Source organism: Mobula hypostoma, chromosome 6 (assembly GCF_963921235.1).
Source record: "Mobula hypostoma chromosome 6, sMobHyp1.1, whole genome shotgun sequence".
In the NCBI taxonomy this organism is placed as follows: domain Eukaryota; kingdom Metazoa; phylum Chordata; class Chondrichthyes; order Myliobatiformes; family Myliobatidae; genus Mobula; species Mobula hypostoma.
Genome location: NC_086102.1, coordinates 20548562 through 20566281, shown reverse-complemented (window position 1 = coordinate 20566281; position 17720 = coordinate 20548562). Strand labels below are relative to the sequence as shown.

At 40.8% G+C, this 17720-nt stretch overlaps 1 protein-coding gene across 5 annotated transcripts in view; it reads right to left on the bottom strand.

Moving 5' to 3' along the window:
• Positions 1–17720, bottom strand: part of brwd1 (bromodomain and WD repeat domain containing 1) — a 158343-nt gene that overhangs the window by 33747 nt on the left and 106876 nt on the right. For all 5 annotated transcript variants that reach the window (XR_010018284.1, XM_063050359.1, XM_063050361.1 and 2 more), the window contains 5 exons: positions 12179–12286; positions 7179–7303; positions 5064–5146; positions 4212–4323; positions 483–544 (listed from right to left, as the gene is read on the bottom strand). Coding sequence is in view for 4 of the 5 variants with exons in the window: in XM_063050359.1 (XP_062906429.1) it covers positions 483–544; positions 4212–4323; positions 5064–5146; positions 7179–7303; positions 12179–12286 (490 nt within the window). In the remaining variant the exon portion in view is untranslated. The remainder of the gene's footprint in view (positions 1–482; positions 545–4211; positions 4324–5063; positions 5147–7178; positions 7304–12178; positions 12287–17720) is intronic.

The following is a 17720-nucleotide window of genomic DNA, read 5'->3' as shown; positions in this document are numbered from 1 at the left end:
AGATTAAATTACCAAATAATGTTAGATCATGTAAAAAAAAAACCCACGCTTCAAGAGTAAATGAAATTGAAAAAAATCATTTTCTAGAAATCTGAAAAAAAAAACAGAAAATGCTGGAAACACTCAGCAGATCACATGTAGAAAGAGTAATATTAACTCTTTCAGCTCCAGGATATTTAATCAGAACCGGAATTGAGTAAGGTCCCCTAGACATGAAATGTCAACAGTTTCTCTTTTCACAGATGCTGCCTGACCTGCGTATTTTCTGCATTTTCTGGTTGATTATTACACAATTCAAGCCTTTTCAAAAACAATAATGAACATCTCTTATTTCATGTATTATAGACAATTTTGTTAGCCAAACGTTAATTTTTCTTTCAGAGTCTATTAACATTATTCCTGTAAAATATCACTTGAAATTGATTTACATCTACAGTGGAAGGCTTAACTAACAACTTTAGCACATGATTTTAGATAATTACCATTTTCAGAAATGGGTTCCATATCCCAAGGACTGAGCCTCTCAATTTCGTTATTCTCCCAGCTTTAGAAACAAAATGGAAAAACAAGTTATAGATCACTGATCTTGATAAATGCTGATCTCTTTTGAAGCTTTCATATGTTCCTTTTAAAATGCAAGGTACAGTCACAAGTTCCCACACCAAATCATGAACATATTTCTCAAAGTGACGACAATTAAATTCTATATTGCCTGAAGTTTCACTTTCAGAATGAAAGAATATTGTTGTTTACAAGTTCTCTAAGTATCCTTATTTATCCCTCAAAATAAATTGATTTACTGATTATTTCACTGTGAGATCACATCGTATAAATTGATAGTGCCTACGGCAAAACAAAAAACACAGTAAATTAAAAACTAAAAAAACTAGAGTGAAAATCTGAAATAAAATTAAAAAATTCCAGAAACATTTAGTAGGTTTGGCAGCATCTGTGGAAAGAGAAAACAAGTAAACATTTCATTTCAAAGACCCATGTTCAAAACTGGGAAAGTGAGAACACGGTGTTAAACTGCTGAGAAAAAAAAGGACAAATAAAATGTCCATGTTAGGATGAGGACGGGATTGCCATAGGATTTATGGTAGAGATTATCCAGTTAGAAAGAAAACGAACAAAGGCTACAAGATGGATGATGTACCACATTAATGACCTGTTCTGACACAGACAAAGAAAGCAAGTTATCCAGAGTTGTAGGGCAACAAAACGACCTGATGGAAGATGATGTGCTGTTTCATAGCTTTTGTTTAATTTCTCTAACTGCCCCCATTAAACTGTCAACTGAATGACCTGTACAATGCATCACCAAGGTAACTCTGGGTGGCCCTTACAGATTCCTTAGTCTCTGCCCAGAACACTGTTAGTTTCCATCCACAGATGCTGTTTCTTCCTTCTCCACATCTTGAAACCAACTAGTTTTCTCCATTTCCTTGTTAAATGGAGATCCTGAAATACCGTTTCTCTTTCAACAGTTGCAACATTTTCTGATAGGAGACCACTATGTTGATTATAAAACATTTTAATAGTAAATGGAAGGTTCCTTAATCTATGACAGAATAGTAGTATTCATGGCTCCGTCTGTTTAAGTAGACAATGGATGCGCCCGTCAGGGGCGCAGACCTGGGCGATGAATATGGAGTTCCTGGGCTGCCCAGACATCAAGATCCTCTCCTCGGCCTCGCGGATGTGGTCCAAAGGAATGCAAAGCAGTACATTTGGCAGAGCTGCTAGATTTGTGTGGGGTTTACTCCTTAGCCTTCTCTTCTCCCGAAAATTTGTGGACAGAACTGAAAAAGTGTGTGTGAGCAAAGAGGCCTACAAACCTGACTCAGTTACACCAGTTCTGTCTAGAGGAATGGAACAAAATTCCAGCAACTTACTGTGAGAAGCTTGTGGAAGGCTACCCAAAACGCTTGACCCAAGTTAAACAATTTAAAGGCAATGCTATCAAACACTAACAAAGTGTATGCAAACTTCTGACCCACTGGGAAAGTGATGAAAGAAATAAAAGCTGAAATACATCATTCTCTCTATTACTCTGACATTTCACATTCTTAAAATAGTGATCCTAACTGACCTAAGACAGGGAATGTTTTCTAGGATTAAATGTCAGGAATTGTGAAAAACTGAGTTTAAATGTATTTGGCTAAGATGTATGTAAACTTCTGACTTCAACTGCACATGGATTGGAAAGGTTTAGAAAGCTATGACTTGTGGGGGAAGAAGCTGTTTCCTATCCTAACAGCTCTTGTCCTAATGCAACAGTACATCCTCACTGTTGGACGGATAGGAGAGATCATTAACAATGCTAAGGGCCCTGAGTACATGACACAACTGATGAATATCTTTGGTGGGTGGAAGAAAGATCCCAATGATCCTCTCAACAGTCATCACAATACCTTGTAGGGACTTGTGGTTTGCAACTCTGATAGCAGATGGTGATGCTGCTGATCAGGACACTCTCAATGGTGCTCCTGTAAAAATTAGTTAGAATAGGTGGGGGGGTGCCTCAATTTCAAGCAGTGATGACGCTGCTGTGCTTTCTTGACAAAAGAGGCAGTGTTCAGCAACCAGGTGAGATTGCCTGTTATGTGCAGTCTCAGGATCTTCATGCTCCTAATTTTCTCCACAGAGGATCTGTGTACGTGCAGTGAGTAGTGGTCAGCCTCCAACTTCCTAAAGTCCACAATCATCTCTTTGTTCTTGTCCACACTAAGACTCAAGTTGCTGTGCTCGCACCATTCTACGAGCTGCTCTAACTCCTCTCTGAACGCCATTTCATCATGGTTGAAGCAGCCAACCACTGTCGTGTTATCAGTGAATTTAATGATTCAGTTTAAACTGAATCTAGCAATGCAGTCATATGTCAGCAGCGTGAACAGCACAGAGTCTTAGGAGCGTTAGTGCTCACTGTGATGGAGCTAGAGGCGTTTTTGTCAATGAATGATGGACTGGCTTTTCTGTCAAGAAGTCTAAGATCCAGTTACTAAGAGACCTGCTGACACCCAAAGAGGACAGGTTACCCACCAGCTTCTGAGAAATAATCATATTAAATGCTAAGCTGAAGTTGATAAACAGCAATCTGGCATATTAGACGGCAATTTCCAGGTGGGACAGATACCAAAGGTTATGGCATCATCAATGGACCAATTTACACAATAAGCCAACTGGAAAGGTTGGAATGTAACAGGAAGATGGGATGTAATGCGACCCATAACCAACTGCTCAAAGCACTTCATTATTGTTGAGGTCAAAGCCACTGGACAGTAGTCATTAAGAAAGGTTACTGTCACTCTCTTGGGCACTGGGATGATGGTGGCCACCTTAAAGCCCAAGTGGGTCAGTGGACTGATCCAGAGAGATTTTGAAGAGGACTGTTATAACCTCTGATAACTGGGCTGCATAGCCCCTCAGCACCCAACCAGGCATGTTATCTGGCCCTGCAGCTTTATATGGGTTGACCCTGGTTAGGGTCTTCCTCACATCTGCTGCAGCCAGACAGAGTGTCTGCTCATCAGGGGGAGGGGAGCCTTCCTCACCAACACATCATTCCGTGCACCAAATCTAGCATAAAAGACATTCAGCTTTTCAGGAAGAGAAGCTTCACTGTTGTTGACTCAGAGTGGACTTGTTGTCTGTTATGGTTTGAATGTCCTACCACATGCACTTCATGTCTCTGGTGTCACAGAAGTGGCCATATATTCTCTGTGAATAACTCCATTTTGACTTTCTGATGGCGCAGGAAAGCACAGATCTTGCTGACCTGAGAGCTGTCTTATCCCCTGATCTGAAGGCAACATCCTGATTTCTGAGCTGTGTCCAGACCTCTGCTGTCAGCCATAATGATCATCACAGGTGGGGAGAAGTGAGCAAAACAGGCTAACTGAGATAGGAGGTTGCTTTGCCATTGACTGCATATAGCAAGTGTACAACTTCTGGGCAATTCATCCTTCTTTACTATTTATCTACATAATTCAAAAGTACTATTCCTTGAAATTAAACTTTAGGAACCAACTGCTCACTACAACTTTATTTCCTATTCTGAGGATTATTTTGAATTGTGATTTTTATTTTTGTAAAGGCTTTATCAGAAAACTTTCACAATGATACACTTGTTACTACAGATTAAAACCTTTTGAGCTTTACACTTAACAGGAATAGGTTTTGGAGTTCGTATATGGTTTCTTCCAACTTACCAAACAGTGTAACACTGGAAATGACTATCTGGATATGTTGCCTGGAACGGCTCCTGACTCAATGCTGTCCCAAACCACCAAGCATCATCTATTATAGATCGGAATTTGTCATCTGAGGCAACAAAATAATGAATCGCTAAAGCAAGACATCTTAAAATAAGGTGATAAACAGAACAGTTTTCAGTACAGATCCAGAGCTTGCCTAAAAGCATACAATTAGATTCCAATGGGAGCAGAACCTAGCAATTTCCACAAACCATTGTTCTATTCAAAAGTAGCTCAGATTGGGTCCAAGTTTATTAGAAGATAGAAGAGGCAAAGTGAACTAAATTTCATTTCTGCGTTATATATTCAACAGATACCTTTAAAATACGATACATAACTTGAGAATACGTGTTAAAAAAGGTTTTGCTAACTCTAATTAATCACGTTCTAAGTAGCCTAATGGTTCAATGTTTGACATGTTATAATTCCCACACTTGGTCCGAGCTTCACGACTTCCAACACAAAATATTGCACAATTAACATAATATAAATGCCAAGTGGATTTACTGACATGCCACAACTGCATTGTAAGGACTTCCGTAAAGTAGAATACAGAAGGCCTGAAGATCACAGATTGCCTCAGTTCATTTCCAGACAAAGTAGCTTTTGAAGAATTGCATACATAAGGACAATAGGGGGCTGTTGTGGAATTGGTCTTTTATATGACAGTTGGTGGAATAATTTTTAAGAAAAATTAAAATTGGAGAAAGGAATGAATAAAACTTGGGAAAAACAGAAAAAGATAGAAACACTCAGTTAGCATTTATGGGAAAGACATAATTAATGATATTAACAAATAAGACTTACTTGCTTTCCAATTCCTTTTTCTTGCTTCATCATAAAATTGACGTAAAACAAGAAAATCTATCACATCTGGCATGTCATGGTACCTGGAATATAAAACATCTAATCTCCAATTTGCAGTATTTAGATTCACTAAGAGATTAATGTATAATTTTATATGTTCTCAGGCAATGATACAGTGGTGCAGTCGACGTTTCGGACCGAGGCCCTTTGTAGGGACTATCTGGGGGAGGAGCTGGTGGGGGATTTGGGGGTGGGAGGGGGAGGGATGGAGCCAGGAGCTGGACAGTTGATTCGCGGGGGCGGGGGATGTGGGGGGATCGTGAGGCAGGAGGCCTGGGGAGGGGGGCCCAGAGGATGGGCAGTGGCGGATGGGGTGCGGCGGGGGGCGGGGGGGGTGGAGGAGGTGGGGCATTGACGGAGGTTGGAGAGGTGGATGTTCCTGCCATCGGGTTCGAGGCTGCCCAGATGGAGTGTGGGGTGTTGTTCCTCCGGCCTGAGTGTGGCTTCATCTGTGCAGTGGAGGAGGCCATGGATGGACGTGTCAGAGTGGGAATGGGACATGGAATTAAAGTCTGTGGTGATATACTGCATCTGGTGCTCCCGATGCGGCCTTCTATATATTGGCGAGACCCGACGCAGACTGAGAGACCGTTTCGCTGAACACTTATGCTCCGTCCGCCAGAGAAAGCAGGATCTCTCAGTGGCCATACATTTTGATTCCACGTCCCATTCCCATTCTGGTGTGTCTGTTCACGGCCTCCTCTGCTGTAGGGATAGGGCCTCCCTCGGGTTGGAGGAACAGCGCCTTGTGTTCCGTCTGGGTGGCCTCCAACCTGATGGCATGAGCATTGACCTCTAACTTCCGTTGGTGCCCCACCTCCCCCTCATACCCCATCCATTGTTGCCCATCCTCTGGATTTCCCCCCCTTCCCCTTTCTTTCTCCCTGGGCCCATGGTCCCCTCATGTCCCTTTTGCCGATCAACTGTCCAGCTCTTGGCTCCATCCCTCTCCCTCCTGTCTTCTCCTATCATTTTGAATCTCCCCCTCCCACTTTTAAATCTCTTACTAGCTCTTCTGTCAGTTAGTCCTGACAAAGGGTCTTGGCCCGAAACGTCAACTGTACCTCTTCCTAGAGATGCTGCCTGGCCTGCTGCGTTCACCAGCAACTTTTATGTGTGTTGCTTGAAATTCCAGCATCTGCAGGTTTCCTCGTTTCAGTGGTATGATTAATCGTATTGAAATTCTTAGAGGTTATAATATGTTACAAACACATCATAAGAAGAATATGAAGACCATTTTTTTGTTAAATCTGACTTACGTGAATCTCAATTCACCAATAGATAGAAACATATGCCATATCCCTAAACAGCAACATTTCATAACTGTAGTAAGCCCAGTATTAAAAAGAATCTATATTGTACAGAAAATGTAGTGATATTCAGACAAGCTAAATAAATGATCAGTTGAAAATAATTTATTGTCATTGACTCCAAAAAACCCTTATAATAAGCATCGTATAGCATATTTTAAATAATGAAAGCTCAAGTCCAACACAGAGCTTTTTTTAATACTGAAAACCTGAAAATTTAAAATATTGGAAATTTCAAAGATGAGACTGTAAAGAAATGCAGCGAGTACAAGGGAAAAATATTGTCAAGTAAAATATATATGGAGGACTGATTAACTATGAAAAGTGTCTATTGAACATATTAAAGGAAATATTCTGAGTAAATGTTCCATATACCTTTACAAAAATAGATGGCAATGAGAGACAAGGAGTTAAACATAAAAGGAGAAATGCTGGCGGAGTTTATCCTGTTTAAAAGTAAATAAATTACTAGGCAACTGAAGAGTGACAAGAGAAGAAATAGCAATCTCTAACCATCATCTTAGACACACTTGCGAAAACAGAGAGCAGAAAAAGTATAGGAGAGGTAGAGATAGATTCATAATGGGAGGCCAAATACAGTTGAGAACTAATATTGCAATCTTCTCAATTTGTTTTAGTGAGATCCTTATCTGTGATATTAATTTCAGAAATACAGTCGAATAAATTTATGCATAAATTGTTAAACTAAGGCAATTAATCAAGAGCACAAATATGGATAACATACTTAACTGAAAATGATTTGTCCATAATTTTGCCTGTTTCATGGTCGATGAAGGCAAGCTTGAGGCAGCATAGTGTGGGAGGGCCAACTTCATATTTTAACCCAACAATTTTCAAAAATTCCTGATCCTATTTAAAATAGAAATAATGTCATAAAAGTGCCAACTGCTCAAATCCTAGAAAGTACATAGTTATAGGTTCAAGACTTCCCAGCACCAAACAATACTAAACTAGAATTTTCCAATTACTATAGAAAGTATATATTGGACATATTAAGGACGATAAACACATAACTGAAGGTGTTATATTTGAATGCACTCAGTATATGGAATAAGGTAGATGAATTTGTAGCACAGTTAGTGATGGGCAGGTATGACATTGTGGGCATCACTGAGTTGTGGCTCAAGGAAGATTATAGGTGAGAGCTTAACATCCAAGGATACACATTGTATCAAAAGGACAGACAGGTAAGCAAGAGGGAGTGGGGTGGCTCCATTGGTTAAAAAAAATATGAAATGAAATCCTTAGAAAGAGGTGACATGGGATCAAAAGTATAGAATCTTTGTAGGTAGAGCCAAGAAATTGCAAGGGTAAAAAGACCCCGATGGAAATTATATACAGGCCAAACAGCAGCAAAGATATGGGCTACAAATTACAACAGGAGATAGAAAAGACATTTCAAAAGGACAATGTAATGATATTCATGGGAGATTTCAAGAACAGAGGGATTGACAAAATCAGGTTGGTACTGGATCCCAAGGGGGGAAATTTGAAGAATGCCTACAAGATGGCTTTTTAGAGCAGCTCGAAGTTGAACTCACCAGGGCATCAGCTATACTGGATTAGGTGTTGTGCAATGAACGGAAATTGATTAGAGAGCTTAAGGTAAAGGAACCCTTAGGGGACCAATGATCATAATATGATAGAATTCATCCTGCAATTTGAGAAGGAGAAGCTGAAAACAGATGTATTAGTATTACAGTAGAGTAAAGGGAATTACAGAGGTATGAAAGAGATGCTGGCCAAAGTTGATTGGAAGATGACTCTAACAGGAATGATGACTGAGCAGAAATGGCTGGAGTTTCTGGCAGCAATTCAGAAGGCACGGGATAGATACATCGCAAAGTAGTAATATTCTAAAGGCAGGATGACACCATTGTACCTGACAAGGAAAGTCAAAGTCAACATAAAAGCCAAAAGGAAGGCATATAATAAAGCAAAAATTAGTGGTAAGTTAGAGAATTGGGAAGATTTTAAAAACCAATAGAAAGCAACTTAAAGTCATTAAGGAGGAAAAGATGCAAAATGAAGGTAATCTAGCCAAAAATATTGAAGAGGACACCAAACATTCCTTCACTTATTAAAAAGAGTAAAAAAACAGGCAAGGTTGGATAGCGTCCCGCTGGAGAATGATGCTGGAGAGGTAGTAAGGGGTATAAGGAAATGGTGGACAAACTGAATAAGTACATTGCATCAGTCTTCACTATGGAAGACACGAGAAGTATGCCAGAAGCTTGAGTGTGTCAGGAGGCAGAAATGAATGAAGTTGCCTTTACGAGAGAAAAGGTTCTTGGGAAACTCAAATGTCTGAAGGCTGGTTCAGATGGACTGCACCCCAGTGTGCTGAAAGAGGTGGTTGAAGAGATTTTGGAGGCATTAGTAAGGATCATTCACGAGTCAATAGATTTTGGCATGGTTCCAGAGGAGTGGAAAGTTGCAAATGTCACTCCACTCTTCAAGAAGGGAGAGAGACAGAAGAAAGGAAATTATGGGCCAGTTGGTCTGGTTCTGGGGTACTTCACAGCACATGATAAAATAGGCCGTAGTCAGCATGCTTTCCTTAAGGGAAACCTTACCTGACAAATCTTTCTTTTTAAATCTTTTTATTGAGTAAGTATACAAACAAGGTAAGCCATATAAACATTAATACAATGTTAAAGTATAATAAAATTCCAAAAGATAACAATACCAAAAAGAAAATACTACAAACAATGTAATTTAAGCATAAGAAACCAAGATAACATAATAGTATACTAGATTTTATATATATCAATGGAAAAAAAAGAAAAAAAAACCCCAAAAAACCCACCGTGCAACTAACTAAAAGCAAAGCAAAGCAATGGGCTAACTTGAAACCAAACAGAGTTAAACTTAAAATCACGTCCTCAATCCCGACCTCCATTAAAACAGTGAAAAAAAAACAAGAAGGGTAAATATTACATTAAATGAAAATATCGAATAAAAGGTCCCCAAATCTGTTCAAATTTAAATGAAGAATCATAAAGGTTACTTCTAATTTTCTCCAGATTCAAACATAAAATCGTCTGAGAAAACCAAAAAAAGGTAGTTGGAGCATTAAGCTCTTTCCAATGTTGTAAAATACATCTTTTCGCCATTAAAGTAAGAAATGCAATCATTCTACGGGCTGAAGGGGAAAGATTACTAGAAATTTTAGGTAGTCCAAAGATAGCAGTAATAGGGTGAGGAGAGATATCTATATTTAATACCTTAGAAATAATATTGAAAATATCTCTCTCAAAAAGTTTCCAAAGTAGGGCAAGACCAAAACATATGAGTTAAAGAGGCTATCTGCCCCGAACATCTATCACAGAAAGGATTAATATGCGAGTAAAAACGCGCTAACTTATCTTTGGACATATGTGCTCTATGCACCACTTTAAATTGAATTAGGGAATGTTTAGCACAAATAGAAGAAGTATTAACTAATTGTAAAATCTGCCCCCAATCATCCACAGAAATGGTAAGCCCCAATTCCTGTTCCCAATCTACCCTAATCTTATCAAATGGAGCTTTCCTAAGTTTCATAATAATATTATAAATCATAGCCGATGCACCTTTCTGACATGGATTAAGGTTAATTATCGAATCTAAAATATATATAGGAGGAAGCATTGGAAAGGAAGAAAGTATAGTACTTAGGAAATTTCTAACTTGTAAATATCTAAAAAAATGTATTCTTGATAAGTTATATTTATTAGATAATTGTTCAAAAGACATAAGGGAACCATCTAAAAATAAATCCAAAAACCGTAAAATACCCTTAGTCTTCCAAGTTTGAAAAGCGCGATCCGTAAAAGAGGGAGGAAAAAATATGTTACCTAAAATAGGAATCGCTAACCCGAATTGATTAAGATCAAAAAATTTTCTGAATTGAAACCAAATACGCAAAGCATATTTAACGATCGGGTTAGAGATCTGCTTAAGGCGTTTCGAATCAAAAGGAAGAGATGAACCTAAAATAGAACCAAGTGTATAACCCTGAACAGATTGTAATTCCAATGCTACCCATTTAGGAATAGATAGTATATCCCGGTCAAGTAACCAAAATTTCATATGTCGAATATTAATAGCCCAATAATAAAATCTAAAGTTAGGTAATGCTAAACCTCCATCTCTCTTAGCTTTCTGTAAATGTATTTTACCCAGTCTCGGATTCTTATTCTGCCAAATAAATGAAGAAATTTTAGAGTCGACTTTATCAAAAAAAGATTTAGGAACGAAAATTGGTAATGCCTGAAACACATATAAAAATTTTGGCAAAAAAAACATCTTAACTGCATTAATACGACCAATCAAAGTTAAATATAAGGGCCTTACCTGACAAATCTGTTGGAATTCTTTAAAGAAATCACATGCAGGATAGACAAAGGAAAATTGATGGATGTTGTGTACTTGGATTCTCAGAAGGACTTTGACAAGGTGCCACACATGAGACTGCTTAACAAGCTTTGAGCCCATGGCATTACAGGAACAATACCAGCATGGGTAGAGCACTAGCTGATTGGTATCAGGCAAACATTGGGAATAAAGGGAGCCTTTTCTGCTTGGCTGCTGGTGACTTGTGTTCCACAGGGGTCTGTGTTGGGACCGACTCTTTTTATGTTATATGTCAATGATTTGGACAACAGAATTGATGGGTTTGTGGCAAGTTTGTGGACAATACAAAGACAAGTGGAGGGGCAAGGAGGCTCAAGAAGACTAAGACAGATTAGGAGAATGAGCAAAGAGGCAGATGGAATAATGTGTCAGTAAGTATATGGACATGCACTTTGGTAGCAGAAGTAAAAGCGTAGACTATTTTCTAAATGAAGAGAAAATTTAAAAATCAAAGGTGCCAAAGAACTAGGGAGTCCTCCTGCAGGGGATGAGGAAGGCAAATTCAATGTTAGCATTCATTTTGAGAGACTAGAATATAAAAGCAAGGATATAATGTTGAGGCTTTATAAAGCACTGGAAGGCCTCACTTGGAGTATTGAGAGCAGTTTTGGAATACTTATCTAAGAAAGGGTGTATAGACATTGGAGAGGGCTCAGAGCCAGTTCTCGAGAATGATTCCGGGAATTAAAAGTGTTACCATATGAGGACCAATTGAGGGCTCTGAGCCTGTACTCACTGGAATTCAGAAGAATGAGACGGGATCTCATTGAAACCTATCTAGTGTTGGAAGGCCTCAGTACAGTGGATATGGAGAGGATTCCTTTGGTGGGGGAGCCTAAGACCAGAGGACACAGCATCAGAATAGAGGGACCTGTTTAGAACAGAGATGAGGAGATATTCCTTTAGCCAGAGGGTGGTAAGTCTGTGGAATTTATTGCCACAGGGCGGCTCTGGAGGCCAAGTCATCGGGTATATTTACAGCAGAGGTTAATAGATATTTAACTAGTCAGAGCATGAAATGATATGGCGAGAAAGCAGGAGATCAGGGCTGAGAGGGAAAATGGATCAGCCATGATCAAATGGCTGAGCAGGCTCAATGGGCCAAATAACCCAATTCTGCTCCTATATCTTATGGTCTTTGCTCACATCAAAACAGGAAACACCAACCAAAGCACTTCTTGTATCAGATGGCCTTCAGCTTTGAAAGTTGATAGAGAGATGATGGAATTACAACACAGCAACCACTGAAACTCCACAAATTAAATTACTCACATACTTGTGGAAATAAAATTTGACTCAATTCACAAATTCATTGTTCAGTATTACCCTAAGTTCCATCTTGTGCCATGGCTGTTTGCGCTTACTGATGGTGTATATTTTAGCCTTTTTAACAGCTTCAACATAAGCTTCATGACCTTGCCGGAAGTAGACAACCTGTTGAAACAAATCCAACCAATAATGCTCAATGTACAAAGTATTATGAAATTTTCAAAAAAATAAATAATTTTCCAGGTAATTTGATGGAAGACATTGTACTTCAGAAAGACACACAGCAACTGTTTCCTGAAAATTAAGTCATTAATAGAATCTATTAATTCATGGCACACTTAATAGTATTCCTGTCAAGGGATTGAACATTTTCATTTTAAAGGAAGTTGAGGACTAAAAGGACACAAATTACAATGAATGTTAATCACTCTAATTAACAAAAATCAGCTTATTGGACCAGAAGGGCCAGTTCCGCAGTATCCCTAAACAAAAATCAAATAAATAAAAATTAAATTAAATTCTGAAAACAAAAATGAGAAAAATTAAGTTGAGTAGCATCCGCAGGGGAAAAGAAATTGTCAACATTAGCAGAGAGGGGAGATGGCCAGTATTAAAAATAAAGGAGCTAGGAATGTAGCAAGACAGGAGTCCAAAGCTATTGGTGGCTGGAGAGGAATAAAGGATGATATGTAGATTGAGCCAGGGAAGTGACAGAAGGGATGGCATTGAGAGACTGAAGCAAGGTGGAGGAAAAGGAGCGTGAAGGTAGAGCCAGCTGCTGAAAAGTTGTAAGCAGGAACACAAAGGCTGTTCGGTGTGCTTGATTGTCTTATCCACATCTTTGATCACTCAATGGCCAACTCATTTGGTAGACCAGTAGAACTGCTCGTTAAATGCAAATATCTATGGAATCATGACACCAAGATTGGAAGTGTAGTTGACAGCGAGGCTATCAAACCTTGCAGCAGGATCTGGCCCAGCTGGAAAAATTGGAGAAGCAAGGACAAATGTTTCCAGGAGATCGTAGGACTCTGGGATACATTGCTTAAAAGGGGAATAGAGGGAGGAACAGTCACCACATTTAAGCAGTTCCTGGATGTATACTTGGAAGAACTGTGACCTGCAGTACTGTGGATCAAGTGCCGGAAGGGAGGGCAAAATTGTATCTCTCTCATCATGGGCACAGATATAATTACCATGACTTGACAAAACACTTGAAACAAATATTACTATTAAACACTGAGCAGAAATAAAAATATTTTAAGACAAATGCACCTTCTGCTTGCAACACACACCAAATGCTATGGGAATGCAGCAGATCAGGCAGCATCTTTGGAAATGAATAAACAGCCCAAGTTTTGGGTCAAAACCCTTGATCAGGACTGCAAAGGTAGGGGGAAAGAAGCCAGAATGAGGTGGCGGCGGGAAGAGCAAAAGTACCAGGGGGCGGGGGGGGGGGCGCTGGTGGATGAAGTAAGAAACCAGGTAAAGAAGGTAAAGGGCTGGAAAAGGAATCTGATAGGAAGGAGCGCCAACCATGGGAGAAATGGAAGGAGGAGGGGCACCAGGGGCGGAGATAGGCAGGTGAGAAGATGAGAGTTAAGAGGCAAGAGGAGATTCAACATCTTCCTACCCTATGTCACCTCTTTCTAATGATTTGATTTAATTTTTACCAACAGAGCAACACTGCCCCCTTGCCTTCCTGCCTACCCTTTTGATAACAATGTACGCCCTTGGACATTAAGCTCCCAGTTATGATCTTTCAGCCATAGTTCCTACAACATCATACCTGCCAATCTGCAACTATGCTGCAAGTTCACCTTTTTCCATACACTGCGCAAATTCAGATACAACACTTTCAGTCCTGTTTTCACCCTTTTCGATTTTGTCACACCATGCTCAACCTTTTGATTCCTAACTTTGTCTGAGGTCTTAGCAACATCTGCTTTCACAACCTCTCCATTAATTGTTCTGGCACGCAGATTCCCATCCCCTTGCAACTTTAGTTTAAACCCAACGTGCAGCACTAACAAATATCCTAGTGGGAAGATTAGTCCCCCTCCTGTTCAGATGCAAATCATCCCTTCTGTACAGGTCCGACCTTCCCTGAAAGAGAAACTAATGATCCAAAACATCTTGTGCTATCCCTCCTACACCAACTCCTTCGTCATGTATTAAACTGTACAATCTTCCTAGTTCTAGCCTCACTAGCACGTGGCACAGGTAGCATCCTGAGATTACAACCCTGGAAGTCCAGCCCTTTAAATTAGCACCTAAACTCCCTATGCAGAACCTCATCACTCAACCTTCTCAAGTCATTGGTACCTACATGGACCACAACTTCTGGTTGTTCACCCTCCCACTTAAGAATACTGAGTAATTGATCTGAGAAACCCCAGACCCTGGCACCTGGGAGGGAACATACCATCCAGGAATCTCCTTCCCGCCCATAGAACCTCCTGTCCATTCTCCGAACTAACGAATCCCCTATCAGCGTAGAATGCCTCTACTTCACACTTCGCATCTGAGTCATAGAGGAAGACTCAGTGTCAGAGACCTGATCACTGTGACTTTCTTCTGTTAGGTCACCGTCTCCCCACCCCCACCCCCACAATACAGTATCCAAAGTAATATACCTGGTGTTTAGGGGGTTGGCCGCAGGAGTACCCTGCACTAGCTCCTTAACCCCTTTCCCCTTCCTGTTACCCAGTTTCCTGTGTCTTACACCTTCGATGAAATTACCTCCTGATATGTCCTACCTATCACCCCTTCAGCCTCCCAAATGATCCCCAGTTAAACATAGAAACATAGAAAACATACAGCACAATACAGGCCCTTCGGCCCACAAAGCTGTGCTGAACATGCCCCTACCTTAGAACTACCTAAGCTTTACCCATAGCCCTCTATTTTTCTAAGCTCCATGTACCCACCCAGGAGTCTCTTAAAAGACCCTATCGTTTCCGCCTCCACCACTGTCACCGGCAGCCCATTCCACACACTCCCCACTCTCTGCGTAAAAAACTTACCCGACATCTCCTCTGTACCTACTTCCAAGCACCTTAAAACTATGCTCTCTCGTGCTAGCCATTTCAGTCCTGGGGAAAACCCTCTGGCTATCAACATGATCAATGCCTCTCATTATCTTGTACACCTCTATCAAGTCACTTCTCATCCTCCATCACTCCAAAGAGAAAAGCCAGAGTTCACTCAACCTATTCTCATAAGGCATGCTCCCCAATCCAGACAACATCTTTGTAAATCTCCTCTGCACTCTTTCTATGGTTTCCACGTCCTTCCTATGGTGAGGTGACCAGAACTGAGCACAGTACTCCAAGTGGGGTCTGACCAGGCTCCTATATAGCTGCAACATTACCTCTCGGCTTTTAAACTCAATCCCACGATTGATGAAGGCCAATGCACCATATGTCTTCTTAACCAGAGTCAACCTGTGTAACAGCTTTCAGTGTCCTATGGACACAGACCCCAAGATCCCTCTGATCCTCCACACTACCAAGAGTCTTACCATTAATGCTATATTCTGCCATTTTTGACCTACCAAAATGAACCACCTCACACTTATCTGGGTTGAACCCCATCTGCCACTTCTCAGCCCAGTTTTGCATCCTATCACTGTCCCGCTGTAACCTCTGACAGCCCTCCACACTATCCACAACACCCCCAACTTTTATCATCAGCAAATTTACTCACCCACCCCTCCACTTCCTCATCTAGGTCATTTATAAAAAAGTCACAAAGAGTAGGGGTCCCAGAACATTTCCCTGAGGCACACCACTGGTCACCGACCTCCATGCAGAATATGACCCATCTACAACCACTCTTTGTCTTCTGTAGGCAAGCCAGTTCTGGATCCACAAAGCAATGTCTCCTTGGATCCCATGCCTTCTTACTTTCTCAATAAGCCTTGCATGGGGTACCTTATCAAATGCCTTGCTAAAATCCATATACACTACATCTACGGCTCTACCTTCATCAATGTGCTTAGTCACATCCTCAAAAAATTCAATCCGGCTCGTAAGGCACGATCTGCCTTTGACAAAGCCATGCTGACTATTCCTAATCATATTTTGCCTCTCCAAATGTTCATAAATCCTGCCTCTCAGGATCTTCTCCATCAACTTACCAACCACTGAAGTAAGACTTACTGGCCTATAATTTCCTGGGCTATCCCTACTCCCTTTCTCGAATAAGGGAACAATATCCGCATCCCTCCAATCCTTCGGAATCTCTCCCGTCCTCATTGATGATGTAAAGATCATCGCCAGAGGCTCAGCAATCTCCTCCCTTACTTCCCACAGTAGCCTGGGGTACATCCCATCTGGTCCCAGAGATTTATCCAACTTGATGCTTTCCAAAACCTCCAGCACATCCTCCTCCTTAATGTCTATATGCTCAAGCTTTTCAGTCCGCTCTAAAGTCATCCCTACAATCGCCCAGATTCTTTTCCGTAGTGAATACTGAAGCAAAGTATTTAAGTACCTCCACCATTTCCTCCGGTTCCATATACACTTTTCCATTGTCACACTTGATTGGTCCTATTCTCTAACGTCTTATCCTCTTGCTCTTCACATACTTGTAGAATGCTTTGGGGTTTTCCTTAATCGTGTCAGCCAAGGCCTTCTCAAGGCCCCTTCGGGCTCTCCTAATTTCATTCTTAAGCTCCTTCCTGCTAGCCTTATAATCTTCTAGATTCCTATCATTACCTAATTTTTTGAACCTTTCGTAAGCTGTTCTTTTCTTCTTGACTAGATTTACAACAGCCTTTGTAAACCACGGATCTTGTACCATACCATCCTTTCCAGGTCTCATCGGAACGTACCTACTCAGAACCCCACACAAACATCCCCTGAACGTTCGCCACATTTCTTCTGTACATTTCCCTGAGAACATCTATTTCCCATTTATGCTTCCAAGTTCCTGCCTGATAGCCTCATAGTTCCCCATACTCCAATTAAACATTTCCTTGACTTGTCTGTTCCTATCCCTCTCCAATGCTATGGTAAAGGAGAAAGAACTGTGATCACTATCTCCAAAATGCTCTCCTCCTGAGAGACCTGACACCTGACCAGGTTCATTTCCCAATACCAGATCAAGTACAGCCTCTCCTCTTGTAGGCTTATCTACATATCGTGTGAAGAAACCTTCCTGAACACACCTAACAAACTCTACCCCATCAAAACCCCTCACTCTAGGAAGATGCCAATCGATATTTGGGAATTTAAGATCTCCCACAACAACCCTGTTATTATTACTCCTTTCCAGAATCTGTCTCCCTATCTGCTCCTCGATGTCCCTGTTACTATTGGGTGGTCTATAAAAAAAAGTTATTGACCCCTTCCTATTCCTGACTTCCACCCACAGAGACTCCGTAGACAACCCCTCTTTGACTTCCTCTACGAGTTCACCCAGTACCAGCTCCAACTCCTTAACAGAGTATGGCAGAAGCTGCAGCTGGATGCACCTCTAGTAGCTGTACGGTCAGGGACACTGGAGATCTCCCTGCCTTTCCACATCCTACAAGAGGAACATTACACTATCCTGCCTGTCATCTCTACCTCGGTGAAGCCTTGAAGAGGTAAAG